The 23,934-nt window shown below is 65.2% G+C and overlaps 1 protein-coding gene across 1 annotated transcript in view; it reads left to right on the top strand.

Moving 5' to 3' along the window:
* RBM19 (RNA binding motif protein 19) overlaps positions 1-21,582 on the top strand; it is a 110,660-nt gene extending 89,078 nt beyond the window's left edge. The window contains exons 23-25 of the mRNA XM_070066254.1: positions 1,048-1,168; positions 16,745-16,856; positions 17,341-21,582. Of these exons, the coding sequence (XP_069922355.1) occupies positions 1,048-1,168; positions 16,745-16,842 (219 nt within the window). The 3' untranslated portion in view covers positions 16,843-16,856; positions 17,341-21,582. The remainder of the gene's footprint in view (positions 1-1,047; positions 1,169-16,744; positions 16,857-17,340) is intronic.
* The last annotated feature ends 2,352 nt before the right edge of the window (positions 21,583-23,934 follow it).

Here is a 23,934-nt window from a genome sequence, read left to right as displayed (position 1 = left end):
CGGGCACTGTGCTCCGCGTGTCCTGGGGGAAAAGTCCCACAGAGGAGGAGGTGGAGGCGCCCAGTGCGGGAGTTGACTTGGCCTGGATCCCAGTGTTACTCCCCAGAGCGGCTGTATCGAGGCCACACAGCTCCGGGGGCTGGACATGCGGAGACAGGGTGTCACCTGGGTTGGCTCCGAAGGGGAGGTCTGTCCTGGGCCTCCCCTCCTCGGTGTCCCCGGGTTCGTGGGCTCAGCATTCCACGTGCACGTGGCGCCTGCCTGTGCCCAGTGTCTTCACCCAGCCATCATCAGCGACAGACAGCACAGGTGCCAGTGGCTGTCAGAGTGTCTCTCAGCGACACGGCAGCCACCAAAGCCGGTGCGTGCACCGTGCAGCTCCCGCAGCCGAGTTGCCTGGCCATGCGTCTCTCAGAGCGGCAGGCCGCCAGCATCCGCCCGTGTCTTGGCGGGCTCGCGCCTTGGCGTCCCGGGTTCCAGGACTTTCTTCTTCTGGGAGACGTGGTCGGTCACAAGTCAGGCCGCAGGCGAGGGCAGCCGAGCAGATAGGTGCCAGGTCTGTGAATGCACTAAAACCCTGGGCTGTGTGCGTCCACCGGTGTCTCGTGTGTGTGAGTCACGACTCGGCTGTGGGAAGAGCTTGTGCCAGGCCCCAGGCTGACAGCTGAGGGACGGGGCAACCACACAGGGGCAGCAGACACTGGGAGGGCTTGGATTCAAGGAGCCCAGGGCCACGGAAGGAGAGTGGCCTCTAGCAACCGTGGGGGCTGCACGGGTGTGGGCCAGCCCCTGACAGCCAGGCAGGAAGCACGCTCCGCTAATGGGGTCGCCCTCCCTAGATGAGGTGGAATGCGGGAGGTGAGACAGCGGCCCGTCCCTGGCGCCAGGTGCAGGTGCGGCCATACTGACGGCCCAGGCACTTGCCGCTCTCTCCCTGCCCACAGAGCCTCCTGGAGCTCCCTGGACCCTCCCCCGGGATCCCGTGGCACAGGGGCCGGGCCTGGCTCCCGAGTCAGATGCTAACACCGCTGCTCTCTCATCCCACAGAGAGCCTTCAACGCCTTGTGCCACAGCACCCACCTGTACGGCCGCCGGCTGGTCCTCGAGTGGGCCGACTCCGAGGTGACCCTGCAGGCCCTGCGGCGGAAGACAGCTGAGCACTTCCACGGTAGGAGCAGCCCCCGGGGTGGTTGCTGGGCCGCAGGAGGGCAGGCAGTGGTGGGAGCGTCTAAGGGACCGTCCTCAATGCGAGGGCCGCAGGTGCACCGGGCCCAGCTGGACAGACCCCGGGCTCCTGGGCCCTCGGCTCATTCTGGGCCAGGCCACTGGGGTCCTGGCAGGAGAGTGAGGGCAGGGCTCCCTTCCCAGCAGCTGCCGGGGCCACAGCTCAAGCCTGTGGCCCTGCCCACCCCATACTCTGTGCAGGTGCTTTGCTCCTTCAGGCCCAGGAATGCTGGCAGCCCCTCCCGTGGCCACCCCTGGGGACCACACTGTCGCCTGTCTCCCTGCCCCCTGACCCCCTTCACTGCCCCCTCCCAGTCACCCCATTGAAGGCCGTCTGCTTTGTGTGAGAGTGCCGGCACTCGGAGGCCTGACTACGCACTCTGGTGGCACCGTGGGGCTCGGTAACCCGTTAGTGACCAGAAAATCCCGAGGTCCCTCCAGGGGGCGCCACAGTGGCCAGGGAGTGGCCGTGGGGACTGGTGGGAGAGGCAGGGCAAGTCCGTACGTGGTCCAGAAGGGGCTCGCCAGAGGCCAGTTCTGCACCCATGAAAGAGCTGCCCAAGCAGGAAGCGTGGGGTAGAGGGACCGTGAGGCTAGAGCAAGCTTGACGTGTCTGCAAGGCGGGGAGACCCGCGTGGCTGGAGACAGGAGTCGCAGCGAGGGGCAGGGGCAGGGGCAGGGGCAGGGGCAGGGGCATGAGGGAGGGCAGTGGGGCCGCCTCATCTGCACCTCGTTGTCGTCTGTTAGGTCCCGAGAGTCGGGTAATGAGTACAGGGCTCAGGGGTTGCCTGGAAACCCACACCGGGCTGGGCTGGCAGGCCTGGCAGGTGCTTCTTGCTGTCCCATGTTTGCCCCCACACCTGGACAGCCAGGGACCCTGGACTCGAATGCCATCTCTGCACCTCCCCCCACCTCGGAAGAACCGTCACTGGGTCAGGGCAGCTGCGGCTCCATACGGCTCGGTCCTGCCAGCGCCTGGCGACGGGTCCCCAGATGGGAGCACATCCATCCTCCTGCCTCCCTGGGACAGCCGTGCTCTGGGACAGTGCTGAGGCCTCTGTGGCACCCAGCCTCCCCCCGACTGTCACCCCTGGGGCCCCCAGCTCTCGGGTGCTTGCCTGGCCAGTCTCCAGGTGCCTGTCATTGTCCCCTTCCTCCCTCCCCATCCCCAGGGGGCAGCAGAGAGCCAGGGTGTCATCAGGGGACAGACAGGGGCTGCAGACCCTCTCCCACACTGGAGACAGAGCCCAGAGTACAGTGATTGTTCCCCAGCCCAGCCCAGCTTCCAGGCTAGGCACAACCCGAGCCACTCGGCAGTCTCACGGCCGTGTGTGTGCTCCGGTCGGCCTCCGTGGGCAGCCACTGCGCCCCTGTGTGTGCTCAAACTGCAGCGGCACGTGGGGGCCCTCCGACAGTGCCCTGCCCACCCCAGTGGTCTTCCCAGACTGAGCCCCTTCTCTCCCCCACACTTCCTGCCAGGGTCACCCTTGCCCCTGCGTGGGCTGCCTTAGGCTCTCTCAACCTGGCAGACGCCTCCACGGCGCTGCTGTGTGCCACCCCCTACCCAGGCATCCGTCGCTGCTCCATGCTCCGCCTGTCCCTTCACTTGGCCGCCGCGTCCTCCCTAGCCCACGCCTGCCCCACTGGAGGCCGCTGTGTGCTGCTCTGTGCTGGTGCTCAGACAGGGGCGGCAGTGGTCCCTGGGCCTGGCATGGATCTGGCACGTGCCGGGCCCTCCACCTGGGCCAGGGCAATGTCTCAGCAACGGTGAACCCAGAGAAGCCAAGGCTGAGAGCCCGGCTGCAAACTCACCGCTCGATGCGCCCCATCCTGACATGCAGAAAGAGCCGTGCTTATCGGCAGCCATTGACAGGCCCAGATGCGCCCATCGGCAAATGTTTGTGTAAGGGACTCTCCCTGGAGTGGCTGCGGAGCCCCGCCTCCCACGAGTGCGGGCTCAGCACTTCCTGCCGCATCGGAGAGAAGCCCCTTCAATAAATTGAGTTCCGAAGACAGCAGTGGCACCTCCCTCCGCGGAGACGCACCCGCAGCCTTGCGATGGGGCCGCTGTCGTCACAGCCAGGGCACTGCAGGCATCGCCCGGACAGGCGCAGGTGCGCTGGCAGTGGGGGTGAAGACAGTGGAGGATCCGCTTATGTCTCCCCCTAACTCCCCAGCAGCCCCGTGAGGACAGGTGAGAGATTAGGCTCTTTGTACAGATGAGAGAACCGAGACCAGCCAGGCGCTGCAGCTGGTGTTGTATTGAATGCCCACCGTGTGCCCAGGGCTGTCCTCAGGTGTCCCCACAACAACCCTAGTGGCCATAGGCAGCGCTGCGTCCTCCGTGCAGCTGGAGTGACCAAGCACAGATCTGTGTTCCAGACCCAGGAGCCTCCCACCCCGTCCTCTCCACGTACTGTGTTACATCAGCAAGCACCCGTGCGAAGTGAAAGACCCCGAGGCTTCCATAACCCTGGCCTGAGTGCTTCATCCACACCGGGAGCCCCGGGTCCCTTCCAGGAGTGGCGGGAATGAATGAAGAGCAAATCCCGACACGTCTTCATGGAAGACCCTGCGGTGGGCGTGGTACATAGCCCTCCTTTTGCAGATGGGAGAAGTGAGGAGCAGGGGTCAGAGGTGAGCACAGGAGAGTCCCTTCCCCGGCGGCAAGGTCCCTGCAGGCAGCCAAATCCCCAAGGGGTTCGTGGAAAGAGCCCCTAAGGCTAGGGCTGCTGGCAGAGGTGTGGACGGGGGCGAGAAGTAGATGGGGCGCTAAGGCGACAGCGAGGGCCGTGCCACCCCAGGGGCTGAAGGGACAGAGGGAGGAGGTGACGTCCCTGGAGCCCAGAGAGGGAGGAGCCCAGGTGGCGGGACACAGCCAGGAAAGCAGAATGTCCCCAAGCAGGGAGGGGGCTGGGGGAGCAAGCGGCGGCTGTTTCCTGGCCTCCCCCAGGGCCCTGACGTCGTCAGCCAGAGGCCCCGTGCAGGTGCCAGTCTGCAGGACAGAAGCCAGACCTCAGAGAGGCAGGCCTTGTCCCGCCGATGTGGTGACTCAGGTCTCGGGGTCGTGTGCCCGGGGACTGGGACCGTGTTTCCTTGGGGTAGGGGCACCTGAGGGGCGCGATGTGATGTGTGGTGTGGCAGCTCCTCGGGCAGGGTCAGTGGCAGGCACAGCGGGGTAGCCAACCTCTACACCAGTCCCACCTGCCTGGGCCGGCAGGGAGTGGCCCACGAGCCTGGGGGCCCGAGTTTGAAGTTAGTTCCCCGCCCCCAAATATGTACAGCACTGGACCCTGACCTCAAGGCCGTGGGATAACGTGGCCGGCCTGGGCCGTGAAGCCCTGCACTCAGAGCCGCCGCCTCAGCTTTTCCAAGGTCGTAGCACCCAGGAAGGGGGAAGCAGTGACTTGGGTGCGCCCTGGGCCTGGGTTCTGCTGCCTGGCTGTGTCCCGGCAGAGTGCTCGCTAGCGCACCACCTCTGCAGCTGCTGTCCGTGCGCTAAAGCAGCCTCCACTCCCTGGGGACCTCCAGAGTTCAGGAAGGCGCCATTCGCCTCCCCGTGTACTGGGGCGGGGGCTGAGGCACACAGGCCGAGGCGACTCGCCCAAGGTTGCACGGGCAGGGAGAGCTGGGGCCGCCTTGGACGTGGACGGTGGGCGTCAGTCCCTCCCTCTGGTTGGACTGATGTGTGTGTAGGACCCCGCACAGAGCAGGGGTCTGGAGAGAGGTGCAGGCCCCTCCTCGCCGGCTCCCGTGTCTGATCTCTGCCGGAAGCAGGCAGCGCTCAGAATAGAGCTGCCGGCCCCCTGCCCTGCTGGCTGGCCCCCTCCCCTCCGTGCCCTTCCCCTGTGGTGAAAAGTGCCCAGCCCATTTATGTTGTAATCCACATTGTTCCAAGCGCCCAGGGCCCTGGCAGGCTCCGAGGACAGGTGGGAGCCGTGCCCACTTCCCTCCGTGGCGCAGGCCTCAGCCCTGAACTCTGCCAGGAAGGCACTCAGCTCTCAGGTGGAGCCCAGCGAGCAGCGAGGCACGACAAAGGGCCCCCGAGGACTGGGCCGCAGAGTGAAAGGCCGGCCGCTTGGCCGCAGGCAGGGCAGAGGGAGTGAGGCTTTGGCAGCCGCTGAAGCCAGCCTGTGCGGTGCGGCCAGCGGGAGTGGCCCTGCTTTGCCCCAACCCCTGGGGCTCGGCTTCCAGGCGCAGCCATCGCCTGGGAGGGACTTGGAGAAAGAAATGGGGGCTGCAGGTTCCCAGCTGCCGGGCCAGCCTCGCCTCCCCCAGAGCTGAGAGCCCGTCTACAGTGCACACTGGGCGACCGTGTGGTTTGTGTTACCGGCTCCCTGCGTGGACCCAGACTGGGGCCCCGCACTGTCTGCTCTCTGTGGACTTGGGCAGGGAGGGATCCCGCAGAATCCCAGGAAGCCAACCCCGTCGTTACCCTGTGGAACACACCCGGAGACAGACGCAGAGGGTGCGCCCGGCCCCTGCTCTGCCGCGTCCCCTGCCCTTGTAGCCCAGCGTGCAGCCTCAGCTCTGCCGTCTGTGCAAGGGGACGAGGGCGCCACCTCCCTGGAGGGCTTGTGCAGCTCAGGAGAGGAGGCCTGTCCAGGAGCTGGCGCACCACTGCCCACACGTAGCGCGCGAGCGAGCGTTCAGCAGACGCAATCATTTATCGGCATCGCCACCACCCACCCCTCCCCGGACGTTATTTTTCCCTTTCCGGGCCACCAAGAGCACTGGCCGCCTGCTTGTGTCCCAGGCAGCCAGGCTGGGGCGCCGCTCCGTGGGCAGGAGGGTAAGAAGACGGAGTCCAGTGGCTCTGTGCCTGGACAGCACAGAGCACATGGATGTGCGCGTGCGCGTGTGTGTTAGACACAGAAACAGGAGGAGGAGTGAGCCCAGTGCCCATGCGGCGCTCGGGTCTCAGGACAGGGCGCTTGCATCTGGTCTCTGTCTCAGGAGCCTGGCACCCAGTAGGAGCTTTATGCGTGTGCAGCGGCCATGGTGAGGAGCGGGGGCGCCCTCACTGTAGTGCGCTCACGCTGGCTCCTCATCGGGAGGAGAATCTTCCGTAACCCGTCCGGGCGCTCCCTGGGAGGGCTGCCCGCCTTCCTTTTGGCCGCTACCCCGTGTGACGATGGGACTTAGCGTGTTCCCTCCCACGTGCATGCGTGCAGGACACCCGGCAAACTGCACAGCCAAGGGCAGCTCTTGGAGAGCCAGGCTGAAGTCGCCCTGAGCAGGCAGACGCCGGACAGAGGTGTCGGGCAGAGAGAATGGCGAGACAGACGGGTCCCAGCCGCAGCCCCCTCCCCCTTCTCCCTGTCCCTTCCTCCTCCTGCCCCCGCCCTCGCCCCCGCCCCAGCCGAGGATCCGATTTCTCCGGGCCCCCCTCTGCAGCGCGCAACCCTGGCAGGTGAAGTGCTGTCCTCCTGCGCCTTGCGTGCGGCAGTGTGAAGAGAGCGAGCGGGGAGGGGGACGCAGGCCCGGCCGCCACTGCTGCGCCCTTTTCTTCCCGCGCGTTACAGACCAGCAGGGTCGCAGCATTGAGAAGCTTTCAGGCCTCGGCAGCCGCGGTGCCTGCGCGCGCAGCCGAGAGAATATAATGGCACGGAAGAAATCCTCCCACAGAACCCTCTGTTTTAAGCGCTCACAGCCAGGGAGGCCCCGGCAAACAGGCTTTTATTTGGCCGGGAGCATGGCTCTGCTTCCCCGTGTTGTCTTATTCCAGCTGGGGAGGACTGATGGGCTGTGGTTAGCGTCTGTACCTTTCACCTCCAGAGCTGGGAGCGCAGACATGACCGGCATGGCAAGTGGCTGGCCACGGCGCCTTCCCCTCCCGCCTGAGCCAGCCTGGCTGTGCTGGGAGGGCCACGGGCGCAGCGCCGCCCAGCAGAAGCTGTCTCTGGGCCCAGATGGTGGCTGTCCCCGGCTGCCCTCCCAGCCTCCCAGTGGGCGGAGAAGGAGCCCTCAGTCCAGCCCGCTCCAGCCACCCCTGCGTTCAGGTCGCAGCCGGTGTCAGCAGTGTGACTTCCCTCCCGATGCCCCGTCACCCTGAGCACCGCCACTCCCATCCCTTCTCCCTGTGAGGCTCCGCCCTCTGGGGACAAGGCCCGCCTGCCTGGGCCCTGCACCCAGCACAGAGGCGAGGACCCCCGGGCCAGCAACGGGAGGGGCAGGCCCGGCCGCCGGGCCTGCTGGCTGCTTGTCGCACATCAAGATCCTCCCGGCAGTCGCCCCAGGGGTGAGGGAACTGGGGCTCAGTGGCCAGGTGCGGCCGACACTGCCCACACAGGCGTTCCCAGCCCCATGCCCCGAAACAAGCGACCGTGTGACTCCTTAGTCAACATCAAGGCAGCTGGAAGGAGGGGAGAGGGAGGCGGAGCTTTGCTGAGGTCCCGCTGTGTGCAGAGAGCACGGCCCAGCCGGTGCAGGTACCTGGCGAGGGGCGTTCTATTCCCACTTCGCTGCGGTGCAGACTGAGCCCAGAGAGGTGCACACAGCTCTGGGCCCTGCAGGACGGGTGACCTGAATCTCCATGCCCTGGCTCCCCAGCAGCTCCCAAGCCCAGAACTGCACAGTGGAATCTGCACCCCAGTCCAGGTGGGGGGAGGCTGCGAGCGATAACCCACAGTCTGTTCATAGTTTTGTGGGTGCACAGCCGCGCCCCCTTTTCACGCGCTGCCTGTGGCTACTGTGTTGCCCCACAAGGATGGACGCTGAACCTGGCCACAACCTGCTTGCAGGCCCGGCCCCTGCCCGACGGCTTTTTAATGCTTTATTTATTTGAGAGACACACAAAGAAAGATGGAGTCCCTCGCCTCTGATTCACTCCCTAATTGCCTGTGATGGCTCGGATTGGGCTGCACCAACACCAGGCACCAGGAACTCGATCCAGATCTCCCACGTGGCTGGCGGGGACCCCCTACTTAATCGAGCCGTCACTGCCGCCTCGCAGGGCGTGCCTGGCAGGAAGCTGGGGCCAGTGTGGGACACAGGCATCCAGACGCCCGCTCTGCCCATGGCAGTTCTTCCACGAGACACAGGTGGTTCACGCCTCCCGTGCCTCTCCTCAGAGAACACTGGGCGTCCCCTCCACCCCCCTCCCCAACCAGGAGGCCCAGCGGCCGTGCCTCCCAGTTCCGCTGCTCGCTCACCTGCCTCCTCCACTCGGCCTGAGGAGAGGGAGGACGCGGGGGGCCCTGAGAGAGACCTCGTAACTGCACAGGCAGCATAGCAGGGCTCTGGTGAGAGCAGCGGGCATGAGCAAGGTGACGGACTGTGTTCTTCGTGGGGAGGCTGAGAGTCCCAGTGTGGTGGCTGGAAAAAGTCTTTGAGGTATAGACATTTCTGGGTGCTTCCAAGGGACCGTCCAGCCAAAGGTGGGGGGTAGGGGACATACCGGGTACTAGAACCACAGGTGCAAAGGGGCAGAAGCATGGTCAGAGCGAGCCATTGTGACTGGAGAGTGGCTCCAGCGTGGAGAGGTTAGCAGTGCCGTCTACGTCTACGTTGGGGCCTGTCTGGTCTGGCTTTTGTCCAAGAGGCCTTGGAAGCCTGTGGGAGATTTAAGGAGGGGAACGCCAAGACCCGAGAGAACTTGTCCTAGACGCTCTGTGGGGTTGCATTATAGAAGACAAGAAGGGGTGGCGGGGGGGAGTCAGGCGTTTGGGGCAGTGGTTAAGTGGGAGTGCCTCGGTTCAAGTCCCAGTTGAGCTTCCAGTTCAAGCTCCCTGCTAATGCACACCCTGGGAGGCAGCAGGTGATGGCTGGAGTGTTTGGGTCCCAGATGGAGCTCCTGGCTCCTGGCTTCAGCCCGACCCAGCCACGGCTGTTGTGGGCAGTTGGGGAGTGAACCAGAGGATGGGAGATACGTTTGTCTTTCTCCCTAGTGCCTCTGTCTCTCTCTCTCTCTCTCTATTTCTATATCTCTATCTCTACCTATTTCTCTCTCGCATTCTTTCAAATAAAATGCCTTTTTGCGTTTTAGGAAGGTGAGGACTGGGGGTAGGGGTCCCATGGTAGTGGTCCAGGCAAGCAAAGCGATGGCCTGGGCTGGGCCCAGGGGGACAGAGAGAGGCATTTTTGTAAAAGCTCGATCCGGCCCAGCTTGCTCCTGGGGGGCTGGGGTTGCGAGGCCGACGCCTACTGGGCACGGTGAGGCCAGGTGTGAGGCCTGGAAGCTGGGAGAAGCAGGTGGGTGGGCGGGGCTGTTCTGCCCATGCAGGGTCTTAGATGCCTGCTAGCACTCCGTGTGAGGTGTCAGGCGGATAGATGTATGGGCTTGGAGCTCAGGGGCGAAGTCTGGGCTGAGATATAAATTTGGAAGTCATCAGCATACAGATGATATTTAATGCCGGCAACAGTTCGCGCCCCCACCCCCTTCCGTAACTGAATCATCCCCGGGACAGCACATTTTCCAAACTGGGGACCAGGAGAGCCCGTGCCCCCCGCGCCAGCCCCTGCAAATAGGCCTCCGTGCTCTCGGCCGTGAGAAAACCACCACGGGCTAGAAAAGCCGTGGGCGGCCAAGTTCAGTCCGGGGTGTCAACTCGCGGGATTTATTATTCAAAATATCCCCTTGCCAAGGCTCCTCGCAGCTCCCTGCACTCATTCCTCCCTCTGCTCGCTCCCTGAGACTTGGCCGTGGCCAGCCCTCCTCTGGAGGGCTCCAAGACCCCTGCAGGTGGGCAGAGGACCCAATGGGGAAAGCCGAGAGCGTGGGTGGGCACGGGGCACACGGGTGGAAAGGGATGGTGTGGCGTATTTTGTCTTCTTGTTGGCAGATGGTACCCGGGAAGGTTGAGACTGCCCTGTGCCCGAACCCCTCTCATACCCACCCCAGCCCCGGCCCTCCCTGCTGGTGGCGGCAGAATGAAGGGATGGACAACCTAGAAGCCAGATTGGTTGCAGTTGAGGCGGCTGCTAGGTGGGGTGCAAATGTCTGGTCGTGGCGGGCGAGCCCCGCGGGGCTCCTTGCAGGGGCGCGGGAGGCTGTGGGGGGCAGCCTGGAGCAGGTGTCTCCCGGTCGCCCCCTTCCTCCTCTGCCCTCCCTCCCACGCCCCAGGGCCCGAGCCTCGCTGGGTGGTGTTTTGGAAATATTTCCTAGCGCCTGGGCAATCTCCTGCACTCTCTCTTCCCCGTCCCCGGGGAGCGGCTGTCCGTGCGGGGAAGGGACTTGCTCCCAATCCAGCTAAATTGTTATTGACTTGTGTTCTCTGCGTTCTGCAAACATTTCACTCAGCCGTCGCCAGCGAGGCCAAGGATCCCCGCTAGGGCTAACGGGCGAGCCAGCTGTGCCGGGCCATTTCTCCTGCTCTTCCTCATCGATCACAGAATTAAACTGACAGAAGGGGAATTTCACAGCGGCTTGGGAGGGGCAGGGCCCTGGCCGGGACTGGGCGAGGGTGTGGGGGCCTGGAGACCCGAGTGCTGGAAATCGGGGCAGGAGAGGGTGGCCCTCCCTCCAGGCCGTGGCCGCTGGCAGGGGGTGGCCAGGTTGGCCCAGCTGAAAGAAACCCAAGGAGAGCACGTGAGTTTTAGTTACCGCTGCGTGGCGAGTGCCGACAGAGGCACGTGCATCAGAGCCCTCGCGGGGGCCCCTCGGCCGGGGGCTGCCACGGGCCTTATTGCACCCATGAGACGCAACAGAATGGGTGCGGGTCACTCGCCGGTGTTGCTACTGGGAGATTTGACCCGAACGTCCAGTCTCTGGCTCTCTGGAAAGGGCAGCCAGGCCCACGGTGCAGCTGCATGTGGCATGCGCACTGCCCCCTTGCCGCGGTCCCCCACCCTGCCAGCAGTCACCGTCACAGCCCCTCCTGGCCCTATCAGGCCTCTGCGCGTGCAGGTCCCAGGCCGATGCCTGGGCCCCGCGAGAGGTCACCGGCTCCCCCCTGAGCCTCGGCTTCCGACCCAGAGCCTGTGTCAAGAGCAAGGGAGAGGGAGCTGATGTCGAGCAAACCCTTATAAAGCAGCCCCTCCCCCGTGCCCACAGGCCCAGGGCTGGGCGGTGGGGGACGCCTTCCCACAAAAGATTGATTGATTTATGTGAAAGAGGAGACAGAGAGAGAGGTGTAGCTTCTATCTGGTTTACTTTCCAAATGGCCACAGTGGCGAGGGCTGGGCCAGGCCAAAGCCAGGAGGCAAGAGCCAGGAGCGTCACGTCTGGGTCACTCACATGCATAGCAGGGCCTAAGCACTTGGGCCATCGTCCACCGCCTTCCCAGGCCACGGTAGCAGGCGGCTGAGTCCAAAGCACCAGCCCCCGTCCCTCCATCCCCCCAACCTGGTGCTTTCTCTGTCTTCCCTCTGTGGTCAGTCACTCCACCTGGACCGTGGTCAGTCACCCCAGCCTGCGTGGTGTCCCTGCGTCTGTAACTACTCAGAAATGTTCGGGACCAAGCCCCGAGCCCTAAGCTCTGGCCTTAGCCTACATCGCCAATCCTGCCTCAGGCTTATCCAGGCTAATCCTGGCCCAAGTGCCTCCAGCAAGCCCTGTGCGTGGGGTTGTGCACAGCGTGGAGCCACTGCACACCGCAGACACCCAGCACGCATGAGCCACACCCGTCTCCTGCCTGCCGCTCGGGGAGTCACAGCAGCAGTCCTGGTCCGCACCGCCCACCCCAGGCCATTTGCACCAGAACCTCGGCATAGTGGCCTTCTAGCCGACTCTGTGGGCAGCTGGCCTGTGGGGAAACTGCTGATACTGACTCGTGGCTGCTGCACAACCTCCGCCTGCCCTGCGCCCTCGCTGTCGGGTCCTCCCCCTCTGAGCGCGGACTCCCAGCTGTCCTCTCATCCTCGGAGACCCACCCCGAGCCAGCGCCCTGTCCTGGGGAAGCCACTGGGCGTCCTTCATGGAGTGTGCGTCTGCTCCCTGCAGCCCCGGGGGCCCCTCCCATCAGGGCCTCCGAGGGCGCTGCCCCTGCGGGGGCCGAGTTCTGCAGCCAGGGAGGGCAAGGAGAGACCCAGGCAGAGGCCAGAGCCAGCATTCAGACACCCCCCCCCCACAGTGCCCGGGCCCGATGCATCCCAGGGCGGGGTTGCTGGGGCATCCCAAAGAGCCAGGACAGGGGGCCATGGAGTCTGAAGATCGAGGGAGGCTTCTTCCAGCTGGAATCCCACGCTCCACCAACACCCTCCTCCCCTGGCCCTCTGCACTGCCCCACACCTGCCCCCTCCCGTGGGCCTGCACCTTACAGGTTGCAAGGCCTTGCCTGTGCCTTGTCTCGGGGGGCAGCAAACTGGGGGTCCCCCAGGAAGCAGCAGGAAATATTCTAGAAGCAAGGCCCCCATCTGCAGGGCAGCCAGGACACAGCCAGGGCCCAGGGTGGCCAGGTCTGCAGGGGTTCCTGTCACAGCACCCGCGTGTGACTGTCAGGGCCTGGGTTTTGTCTCCGGGTTAAATCTTTCACTCAATCTGGGTGCTCTTCAGGGGCCCACACGGGGTGAGACCTCAATTCACCCCAGCGGTCTCCTCCTAACTGTGGAGTCTTAGTTTGGGGTCCCCAGGAAGTGATGTCTGAGAAATTGCCTGATAGTGCTCTCAGAAAGCGTGGGAGGAGGGGGCGCCCAGTCAGGGGTCGTACTGGGCAGACCCCGCTGTGGGCAGCTGGGCCCCGTCCACCGGGCCCTCCGAGAGCCTCAGGGCAGCACCTCCCCGACACCCGCCGCACTGGGGGAGGTTGTGCTGGGTGTCAGCTCCTGGCACTCGGACTGGGGCCTGCCTGTAGCTGCCGCCTGTGTCCGCCATGGGCGCACGGCGCAGCGGTGACGGTGAGGGCTCCGCCAGCGACACCTGTGTCCCTGGTCAGCAGGCCTGCATTCAAGGCCTGGCTCCCTCCGATTCTTGCTTTCTGTGGAGGCAGCAGGCGGCCAGGTCCCTACCTCCCCCAGGGAAGGTGGGTGGAGCCCCGGCTGCGCAGGCATGGAGAGAGTGAACCAGAGGATTGAAGATCTCATGGGTAAAGGGAACGTAAACCTTTTAAAAATTAAAAGGAAGAGGGCAGCGAGCAGCCCCGTGCTCTCAGGAGGCGAGTCGGCGAGTAGCGGGGAGGGTGGCCCGCACTGGGTGCCTGCCAGGTGCCCATGCCTGGCACGGCCTCTCGGTCCGCTTAGTGCCCTCAGCTGCGGGCGCCAGTCCTTTCTTTGCCGTCCGGCCCCTGCGGAAACTGAGCCCAGGTGGACGGGGCACCTTCCCCGAGGTGCCCACGCTCAGAACCCAGCCCCGGGCTCCCGGCTGCAGCAGTGTCACTTCCCCCATCAGCCGCGCTCACTCGTCCTCGGCCTGCCCCCTCCCGTGAAGCCTCCCCTGTGCCCCTACCCCCGCGCCTTGCTCTCTGCCTGCCCGTGCCTTCCACGCCAGCCAGGGAAGGGAGAGACGCAGGCTGGCATTCTGTCAAGGAATTAATTGAAAAATAAAATCATTAGGTGGGAACTCCAGAAATGCAGAAATGGTGGTTGGAGGCAGGGGGGAGGGGGCAGGGCTGGGGGCTGTTGGGGGCCGGCCGGGCTTTTGTCGAGTGCATGTCTCGGGTATTGATGTTTAGTGACGTTCCCTCGGTGTTTATCTTTGGGTGCAGCTGTAATGCTGAAAGGAAGTGCACAGCTTGTTCCGTTTATTTATTTTACACCTTTCCCGGGTTCTGCTTTCTGTTTGTTTGGTGAAAACCCGCTGAGGCTTTTGATGTCAGGCAAGTGGGATTGCGGCAGCTGTGCCTGCGGGCGGGGCGCACCACGTGCACGCAGGCTGCTGGGTGCCCTTCCCCGGGCGGCCTCGGGGGCCCCCCTGAACCCTGGCAGTGGAGGTGAGCCAGGCAGGCCCGGCCCCCAGGGGCGGCAGTGCCTGCTGAGCACCCGTCTGTGAACTTGACCTCTGCACCGCGCCTTGAGATGGGGCCTTTGTCCCCACTCCAGAGACAGGAAGCAGAGGCCCAGCGCCGTGGAGTCGGCAGCCACTCTGGTGCCTCCGTGTCCCTTGCCCCACAGAGGACCAGCGGGGGTGGCCCGGGGCCTCCATTGTCCAGCCTGCAAACAGGAGGCAGGCGTCGCACATCCTATGGCCCTGAGGACCAAGTCACTTCCTTGGCCTGACGGCCCTGTCCTGCACCTGTCTGCCTGGGACACAGCCCTGGTGGCGCTTACCACCCTAATGGCAATCACAGTGGTGATGGTAATGAAGGTGGGGAGCCCGGCGCCCTCGACAGGGACCGCCCCAGGGACCGTGCAGCGGGAGCCCCAGAGAGGCACAGGCCGGCCAGAGCTGCCGTGTCCGCATGCACGCTCCTGCCCTCAGACCTCGGCCTCTGCCGTTTGCGGGTCACCCTCTTGTCTCTGTGCGGCAGGGGCCGTGGGGACATCAGGGTGGCTGCCAACGCCATGGCCTTGGCCGTCAGGATCTGAGGTCCCAGCTCCACGTGCCCTGGGAGGTGTCCCCTCGGGCTGGCCCAGCAGTCAGATGTCCAGCACTCTCGGCCAGCCTGTGGCACTGGAAGTCCGGCTGCAGGGAGTTCCGCCCCTGATCCTGACACGGCCAGGGAGAGCAGAATCCCCTCCCAGGCCCTGTGCTCACCTGAAAAGCAGCGTTTATTTAGTTAGCTAAAATACAGAGAGATCTTCGATCCGCTGGCTCACTCCCTAAATGCCCACAGCAGCCAGGACTAGGACGGGCTGAAACCACAAGCCTCGGTCTCCTTGGGCCTCCCGGTGGGCCGCAGGGACCCACGTGCCCGAGCCCGAGCCTGCTGTGCTCAGAGGGCGTTAGCAGGAAGCTGGAACCAGCAGCGCCAGGACTCGGACCCAGACCTCTGGTTCAGGATGCAGGGGTCCCATCTGGATTCGTCAACGGGGCCCAAACCTGCCCCCCAAATCAGGCTCTAGAGAGGCTGCACACAGGAGCGGAACTTGACCCAAACGCAGTCAGTGCCAGACGAGCCCAAGGCGTGCGAGCCGTGGTCCCCGGCTCTGTCCCAGCGCCTGCACACCACAGCCAGCGCGCCCGCCCCTGCTGTCCCTGACACCATCCCTCCCAGGGAACCAGGCAGCCTGCCGGCCGCAGGGCAGGGAGACGGGGCTCTGGGGGCCGGTTCCTCAGCCAGGGTCCCCTGGGCCGGCCAGAACTGGCTCCTGCTCTTTTCATTCTGTCTGCTGTCCAGGTGTTCAGGGCCTGAGTGTCCTTGGGGGTGGACCTTGCCACACCTGGCCCTTAAAATGATCGCCAGGCGACTCGAGGGTGGACGTGGTGCCGAGGGAGGAGTCCTTGAGGCCGGAGTCCAGGCAAAGAGAGGCAGGCAGAACTGGCTCAGGAGTCTTTGAGCAGCAAGGTCCAGCTCCCGGCCAGAGACCGGGCAGCTCTGCGGCCCCGCGCCCTTGGCCTGTCGCCTGCCACAGGTTCAGTTCTCAGAAGCCACAGTGCCCTGTACAAGGGGCGGGGAGCAAGGAGGGCAGGGAAGCACGCGCCTGCGCCCCCACCCCCGTCCCCTTCGTGACGGACGGCGATGGGCGTGGCTCCCCCCGCCTCCGGTGGGCAGGTATAGACGCTGGAGCACACGGCAGTGTTTGGGGCTGGGAGGGTGTAGATGCTGGAGCGTGTGGCAATGTTGGGTCCGGAGGGTGTAGACGCTGGAGGGTGTAGACACTGGAGCACACAGCAGTGTTGGGGCTGGGAGGGTGTAGACGCTGGAGGGTATAGATGCTGGAGTGTTTGGGTCCGGAGGGTGTAGATGCTGGAGGGTGTAGACGCTGGAGCACACAGCAGTGTTTGGGGCTGGGAGGGTGTAGACGCTGGAGCACACAGCAGTGTTTGGGGCTGGGAGGGTGTAGACGCTGGAGCACACAGCAGTGTTTGGGGCTGGGAGGGTGTAGACGCTGGAGGGTATAGATGCTGGAGTGTTTGGGTCCGGAGGGTGTAGATGCTGGAGGGTGTAGACGCTGGAGCACACAGCAGTGTTTGGGTCCGGAAGGTGTAGACGCTGGAGCACACAGCAGTGTTGGGGCTGGAGGGTGTAGACGCTGGAGCCCGCCGTGACCCCCCTCTCCTGTGGTTTACTCTGTGCTGATCTCTGAGGCCCCTTTGCCCTCTCACAGGGAACTCCTCTGCTTTCTGCAAAGCCCAAGCCAAATAGCCCCTCCTCCCCAAAGCCTCTCGTAGCCGTCACGCCCTCCGTGACTCGTGGATGCCCCGAGCCCTGCCTGTGTTCGCCCCACGTTGCGCACCTACTGTGCGCCTGTGCCAGCTGCTTAGAGTCTGCAGCCTTCAAGGGGGCAGGGTCGGCATCGGCTTGGCCCCCAGCCCCAGCTGCTGGGAACAGGGAGGGGGCTGCGGGGCCGGGAGGCGGGGCTCCAGACGGAGGTGGAGCCTAACCCCGCCTCCGCCTGTCCCTCCGCCCCTCCCCCTAACCCCGCCTCCGCCTGTCTCTCCGCCCCTCCCCCTAACCCCGCCTCCGCCTGTCTCTCCGCCCCTCCCCCTAACCCCGCCTCCGCCTGTCCCTCCGCCCCTCCCCCGCCACCTGGGCTCCCGCAGAGCCCCCGCAGAAGAAGCGGTCTGTGGTGTTGGATGAGATCCTGGCGCAGCTGGGAGACAGCGGCAGCGACGGCGAGGAGCCAGCCCTTCCACTGTGAGCTGCAGCGCCAGGGTAGGTGGCCCCGGGGCCTGGGGACCGGACGGCAGCCGGGAGGGTGGGCAGGAGGCCCCGCCCACAGCTCGGAGGGGACCGTGGGCTCCGGCACCTGCCCCAGGTGGGTGCAGGAGGGAGGAGCAGGGTGCAGGTGGCCGGTGAGGAATTCCCTGGACGCTGCGCCTTCCCGGCCGCCCTGAGAGCTGCACAGGGACCCCTGTGCTGAGGGGGAGGTCGGGCACAGCCACACAGGGAGCCCAGGGCCCTTGCACCCACAGCTTCCCTCCTGGGAGCAGCACGGCACCCAGGGGTGCGGCTGGCCAGGCTCAGGCTGGGGGCCCTGGCCTGGTTCCCAGGCCTCACTGGGCCCAGCCGCCTCCCCGCTGCCTGGCCCCGCCTCTGCAGGTTTGAGTGCGAAATCGGCACGGCAGCCCAGGAGCGGCACTGGGCACTGCGCCGAGCACGAGGACGGCCCCAAACTCCCCTCCTCTCTGTCCCCCAGGGCTGCTGAGCCGGCCCCTCCCGCGTCTGTCCAGGGATGTGCAGGGCGTGGCTGCTGTCGGCCGCTGTCCCGCGCCGCCCTCCACACTCGCCCGAGGAGGCCTCCACGCCCAGACGCCAGTCCCAGCACAGGTGGGGGCCCCGTGAAGAGCATCGAGGGCTCGACCCAGGCCGGGAGCGCCCACCTCATCCCGGGCAGGACCTGGACGGGCCCCGGCCGGATGGCAAGCGGTGGACGAGAAGCAGTCGGAGTCACGACCTGTGTGCCCTTGACCTGAACCCAGGACCCCGGCCGTGTGGTCTCCGATGTTCTTCCCGTAAACTGTAGACGGCCCTGCATTAAACGGTCCACACCAGGACCCGGAGAAGGTGCCGCTCTGACTTCCTTCTCCTGCTCAGCTGGGAGCTCTCGGGGAGCCTCGGACTTTGCCCACAGCTTGGCCGGGCGTTGTCCTGGGGACACCAGTTCTAACCTTCACTCGGTTTCCAGAGTGCCCTAGGCCCCAGGCGCAGCCCCGGTGTGGGCAGCCGGGTGAGGCTCACCCGGGGAATGCACACAAGCCACAGTCCCGGGTGCCTCGCTCCCCACCTTCCTCCACCCGCCCCAGCCCCGGGAGCACGAGCGAGGGGCCTCACCTCCACGGCCTCGAGCTCCTCGTGTTTAACATGGACTGGGGGAGACAGCGTCCCAGGACCAGAGAGCTGGCGGCACCGTCCAAGGTCACGCAGCGTGGAGCTGACGCCCGCTCATCCGACCCCAGGTCGCCCGTCCTGCTCTGCGGCTTCCGTGTGCAGTGAGACAGCGAGGAGGCCAGGAAGCGCCAGAGCTGGGCAAAGTCAGCCTCGGCAGTGAGGAGCCAGGCAGCACGTCCAGCCTGACCTCTGCCCCTGTCTTGGGCTCACCCTGCCTGGAAGTGGGGCTGCAGGAGGTAGACCAGTAAACCAGAGCGAGCAGCAGCTTCGGGCCTCGTCCATGGGGTGCTCCACCCTCGCTCCCACCCTGCCCCTCCCGCCCCAGGGGCACACGTTCTCCGTGGGCCGGCCTGACCCACAGACTTCGTCCAGAGCCCTCCAGGGCCTTCCTGTGCCCCTCTCCTCGCCAGTGCCAGGGCCCTCCCGGCCCCCCGCCTGCTGCCGCCTCACTGCACCCTGGCCTCCCACCCCAGGGCCTCTGCTCCTGCTCTTCCCACTCCCCAGGTCCCCTCCCCACATCTCTCCTGGTTGGCTCCTGTGTTTGTCCACTGAGATCTTAGTTTGGATTCCACTTCCTCCCTGGGAGAGACAGGAGACAGCCTGCATCCAGTGTGTCTGCAGCGGTCCCCTCGGCTCCTCCCCACACCCAGTGCTGGCTCCCTGGCCCTCGTCCCCTAGTCCTGTCCCCCGCTCACGGCACTTGGTGCTGACGACAGCCTGGAGTGTGCACAGCCTGGCTCTGACCAGTCAGGGGTGGTACCTGCAGCACGCGTATGAACGTGCGCGGGGCCCTCGGCGCCTTGGAGCCCGGCCAGCAGGAGTGGGGCCCAGGGGCTTTTCTGGACGACATCAGTGGTCCCAGGCACAAGCTGTCGGGTGAGAGGCTGGTGTGGGGCCAGAGGCGGGCTCCTGTGTGATCAAGGTGGGGGAAGGGCCCCAAGGCCTGGAGGCTGGACCTGGGGGTGGAGGTGAGGCAGCCACACCCCCAGGGCCCGTGAGGGAGCCCTGCGGGGAGACAGGACCTCCAGAGGGGCCAGGACGTGTGACCACGGGGTGGCGCGGCCTCAGTCAGAGTGTTAAGGCTCTCAGCGTCTCCGAGCCTCATCGTCCATGTCTTTGAAATGGGTGCACAGGCTCCTGCCCCCCCGCCCCCCCTCCCCCGGCTTTTCTCAATAAACAGCACAGACGGGACTGCTGCCCGGCGGACCGCTACGGCAACAGCACTGTCATTGTCATCATCAGACACCACCGTGCGGCGCTCCCCCAGCAAACGCCCAAGGAGCTGGCAGTTGCCTGTCACCCACCCCCTCCGCGCCCAGGGACAGAGGTCAGCCCGAGGTGTTGAGACCACGAGCCACTGCCCTCATGTTCCTGGTGCATCCCCCGCATCGTGCCTCCGCGGCCTGGTGGCAGAATTGTCTGTGACTCGGGGCCGGGGGCAGTGCTGTGTGGCCAGCCCTCAGGTGTGTGCAAAGCAGGGGCCGGGCCCGGGCTGTGAGTGCAGGCCGGTTCACTTCCGGCCTGGAAGCGCACCCTGGCGTCGTGCAGCTGCCTGGCACCCCGGCCAGGGCTGGAGTGAGCCTGCGTCCATGTGGAGGCCACCCTGCCACTCAGCAGGTCCACGGAGACCCCACCCTCCTGCATTCCTCAGACACCGGCACCCCGACTCAAGGACAGAGACCCGGGTCCCCCACACAGGCCTCCCCGGGCAGCCCTGGCTGGGTGGACACAGGACGGGACCCACGCGCCGGGCGTGGCCTCCCTGCCTCGGGCGGCAGGCGTCTGGGAGGGGATTAGCCGGGCCGGGCTTGCTTTTCGACGTCTAATTCAATTTGTTCTGCTCAGAGTGAAATGCGAAATGGTTGCCAGTCAAACGTTCAAAGGACCGGGAAGGGAGCGGGAGCGGGAGCGCCTGCTGAAATTTAAATTTTAATGAAAATGACTTTAACCCTTTGCTGCACCTGGCAGAGACAGTGCACGCGCATGCACACGCACACGCACACGCACACGCGTGCCTTCCGTGACCAAAGCCTTCCCGCTCGGCCCCGCTGATAAAGCGGCATCATTCTCCCAGCAGCAGGACGCATCTGCCCACTGCGGGCGCCTTCCTGCGGGTGGCCCAGCCTTGCCCAGCCCGGACGAGGCTCCCGCGTGCCCGCGCGCCTCCGTACCCCCCCCCCCCCGGCTGCCCTAGGTGCTTGTCCGTGCTGTGGTCTCAGGCGCCCTTGCTCTGATCCTGCGCTCCACAAGGGCCGGGCCCACGCCTGCTTTGTGCACCCAGCCTGTAGTAGGTGCTCGCGGAACCCAGCTCCGGCTTTCTCCCCCGAGCAGCTGTAGGAGGTGGGATTATGGGATATGGAACAGCAGAGCCTCAGCTGGAGGCGTTCCCAAGATAACCCGGCACGGAGGACTGGCACCGGCCCCGTCTGCCAGGAGGAGCGGGCAGGGGGCCATGTGCAGGCCCAGACGTGCCGCAGGGGGTGGGGAGAGGGGCCGAAGCTGACGCAGTAGCCAGGAGAGGCGGCAGTGCCTTGGAGCAGGGAGGTGTCCAGGGCGGCCAAGTGGATGTGCTTAAGGTCTGGCCACGGGGTGTGCACAGCCAGGGGGAAGGGGGAAGCGAGTGTTAGCAAATCCGGAACCCGGCCAACCTCAGGGGGAGCTGTGCCGCCCGCAGCCAGGGCAGGGCCAGGCCATCTCCCTCATGGGTGGCAGCAGCCCAAGCGCTTGAGCCATCATCTTCTGCCTTCCAGAACACGTTAGCAGGAACCTGGGCCCGAAGCAGAGGTGCTGGGGTCCAAGCAGCCCCTTAACCCAGACCTCCGGGGCTGGAGGTGACAGGTGGCCGTCTGCAGAGGTGTCTGGGGCAGGAGTGGGGCTGAGCGGAAGGCATGATGGGAAATCGCCCCTTTTAGGGGCTATGAGAGGCAGCGTGGAGAACGCACAGCCCTTTGTTGGCAGTCAGGACACCCCAGCAAGCTCAGATCATGTTCATTTTGAAGGCTCTTTTTTATTTTTTTTTTTTGACAGAGTGGACAGTGAGAGAGAGAGACAGAGAGAAAGGTCTTCCTTTTGCCGTTGGTTCACCCTCCAATGGCCACCACGGCTGGCGCACTGCGGCTGGCGCACCGCGCTGATCTGAAGGCAGGAGCCAGGTGCTTCTGGTCTCCCATGGGGTGCAGGGCCCAAGCACTTGGGCCATCCTCCACTGGAAGGCTCTTCTAGATGGTTCTAACTCCGCCTCCGCTGCTTTGTCCAAAGCCGGAGTGCCAGGGTTCCCAGCTCTCCCTTCCCTCAGCACTAAAACTCCCAGGCAGAGCGTCGACCTCAGGGGTACCACAAATCTGTAGCCAGCTGTAGTCGGCTTCTCCAGGCTCCGTAGGGGTGTGGCGAGTTACTCTGAAGAAAGCTTAAGACCACGAACGCAACACAGCAGAAGCCGTGGGAAAGGGCGTGAGTGATGGGTCGGGGTTGGCCGACTCCAGTGCCTGGGCCACATCCAGCTGCTGCCTGTTTTTGTAAATAAAGTTTTATTGAGACCTGCTGTACCCACTGATTAGTCTATGGCTGCTGTTTGTGGCAGAGCCAAGCCTTAGCAAGAGAGCTGCCGGCCCGGACAGCCCAGAGTCGACCCCGCTCTGTGCCCACAGGGAAGCCGGAGCCAGAGAGGGCCGGTGACCCCCAGAACGCCTGTGCGTGCGCCTCGCGCGCTGCCTTCTGACGTTACAAAACGGCTGGCACGTGCTGGAGCCAGACCACCAGGGCTCGGATCCCAGCCCTGCCACATAGCGGCTGTGTGGCCCTGGGCGAGCTTCTTGGCCTCTCTGTGCCTTGGTTTGCTCACAGACTCTGGGGTTTGAGTGAGCCGGGGCTGTGCTGAGGGTTTGGGCACTGCCGGCGTCGCCTCGGCTGCTGGCCCGCACCCCCTCTGCCAGGAAGGCAGCGTCCGCGCCACCGCCATCCGGAGGCCACCGCCACGTTCTAGCACAAGCCCCAGGCCAGGGCCTTCTGGATTGGCAGCAAAAAACAAGGGGGCCTGCAGTCTAATTATAGCCTCGCCAGAAGCCGGGGCGCGTTCCCCTCCAGTCTCCTTAATAGACCCCACTTCCTCTTAATTGCAGCTTTCATGCAAACGACCCTGGGGCCGCCGTGCCCCATCCTTGGGCTCGGGCCAGCAAACATTTTGTTGTGCAGATTTCTGTCTTCCCTGGGAACTGGCAGGAGCCCTCCTTCTGCCGTTGTCTGAGAGATCACAGGCGGTCAGATCCCCGCCACGTCGCGCGCACCTGCAGTGCACAAAGCCCCGAGACGTCTCAGCCGCGTCCCCAGCAGACTGGGGCTGTCACTGTCCTTGCCCGGGTGCCCCTGTAGGTTGTGAACGAGACAGCAGCGTCTGGGAAGCCCCGGCTGCCTCTGCCTCCATGCCGGCATCCTGTCAAGCGCTGCACCCAGGTCCCCGCCGCACCCGGAACACGCGGGCCGGCTGTTCCCATTCGGCAGATGGGGGAGCCGAGGCTTAGAAGTCCGGCGTGTCCTGCCCGGTTATGGGCCTGGTTGGTGGGAGGAGTCGAGAGTTTATTGCCCCTCTCTGCCCGCCGTTGATAAAGAACCGTTACTCAGTGGCTGGGAGTCCGGTGAGATCTTGTTTAGAACTGATTTCCAGGCCCTGTTTATAGCCGCATAACACATGGGCACGGGGCTGAGGCTCAAGATGCCACTGGCCCAGGGCTCAGGGTCCCTCTGGGCCTCCGCAGGGGTCGCCACGCGCCCCGCCCTCGCTGTGGAGTGAGTGGGCTCTGCTGCCCAACCCGGACGCTCCGGGAGCAGGGACTGCGTGTTGTGCGCATGCGCGAGGCAGCCACTTTGTGCCTACGCCTAGGTGGAGCATTGCATACAGAGACCTGGCCCGGCCCAGGAGGAGGTGTGCGGGGAGGTGTGGGGCGGAGCCTCCCCCGGGGCTCTCTCCTGAGGAAACAGGAGCCTCCACACCGCCAAGGGGCCCAGAGTGAGCTCCTGTGCCCAGCCCCGGGGTGTGCGGATGTCGGCTGACGGTGGCAGGAATTGTCCCCGCACGCTCAGATCTGTCCTGTTTGGTTGTCACAGCCAGGTGGGCCGCGGAAGCGCCCAGGGGTCGCTGGCAGATGCCGCATGGCCGGGCAGCCGCAGTCCGCCGCTCAGGCCAGCTCCCCCGCCCGCTCCGGGGTGCCCTGCGCCCTCCGCCCATCGCCGCTGGAAAGCTGCCCCGGGTTTGACAGCCGCGCCGGCTCCTTCCGGTTCCCTGGTCTCCTTTCTCCCTGGACAAGCTTGGCATTTAGAAAGCGCAGTTTTGAACTTGCCTCCTCCCCGACTGGCCAAGCTTGCCCAGGGTGCACGTCGCCATGGAGCTGATGCCACGGCCGGCGGTGCCCCCGGGCCTCGCCCCTGCGCAGACCCCGACTGTAACCTGGCATCGGGAAGCAGCGCTCACTCTGCCTGCAGCCTGGCTTCTGCTGGGTCCGGTGTTGGTCTGCTTGGAAGAGGGTGCCCCTCCCTGTCCCCTCGCCCTCCACCTGCTGGACGGGGCCACGGAGGGGGCACCGGTGTCTTCTGAGCCGAGTTGCACTGAGTATTTCCTCCTCTCGCACTTTGCCTGAGTGTCGGCTTCCGGGGGGATGTCCTGGGCCCCTCGAAGTGAGATCCCTGCTGGGAGGCACAGACCAGAAGCTCCGCCCAGCCTGGGTTCTGCTTCCGGACTCTCGCATCTCTCTGCTGAAAACCGGACAAGACCGCCCCCTCCCGGGGGTCACAGGGCCCAGGATGTGCGTGTCACACCACAGCTGCTTGCCTGGGTCGTGGGAGACGCCTGACCCACTGCCCCGTGGAGCCTGAACACTGCCCCATGGAGCCAGGGCCCGGGTCCAGGCCC

The sequence above is a fragment of the Oryctolagus cuniculus genome, chromosome 21, assembly GCF_964237555.1.
Source record: "Oryctolagus cuniculus chromosome 21, mOryCun1.1, whole genome shotgun sequence".
Taxonomy (NCBI): domain Eukaryota; kingdom Metazoa; phylum Chordata; class Mammalia; order Lagomorpha; family Leporidae; genus Oryctolagus; species Oryctolagus cuniculus.
This window is presented reverse-complemented; position numbering and strand designations above follow the sequence as displayed.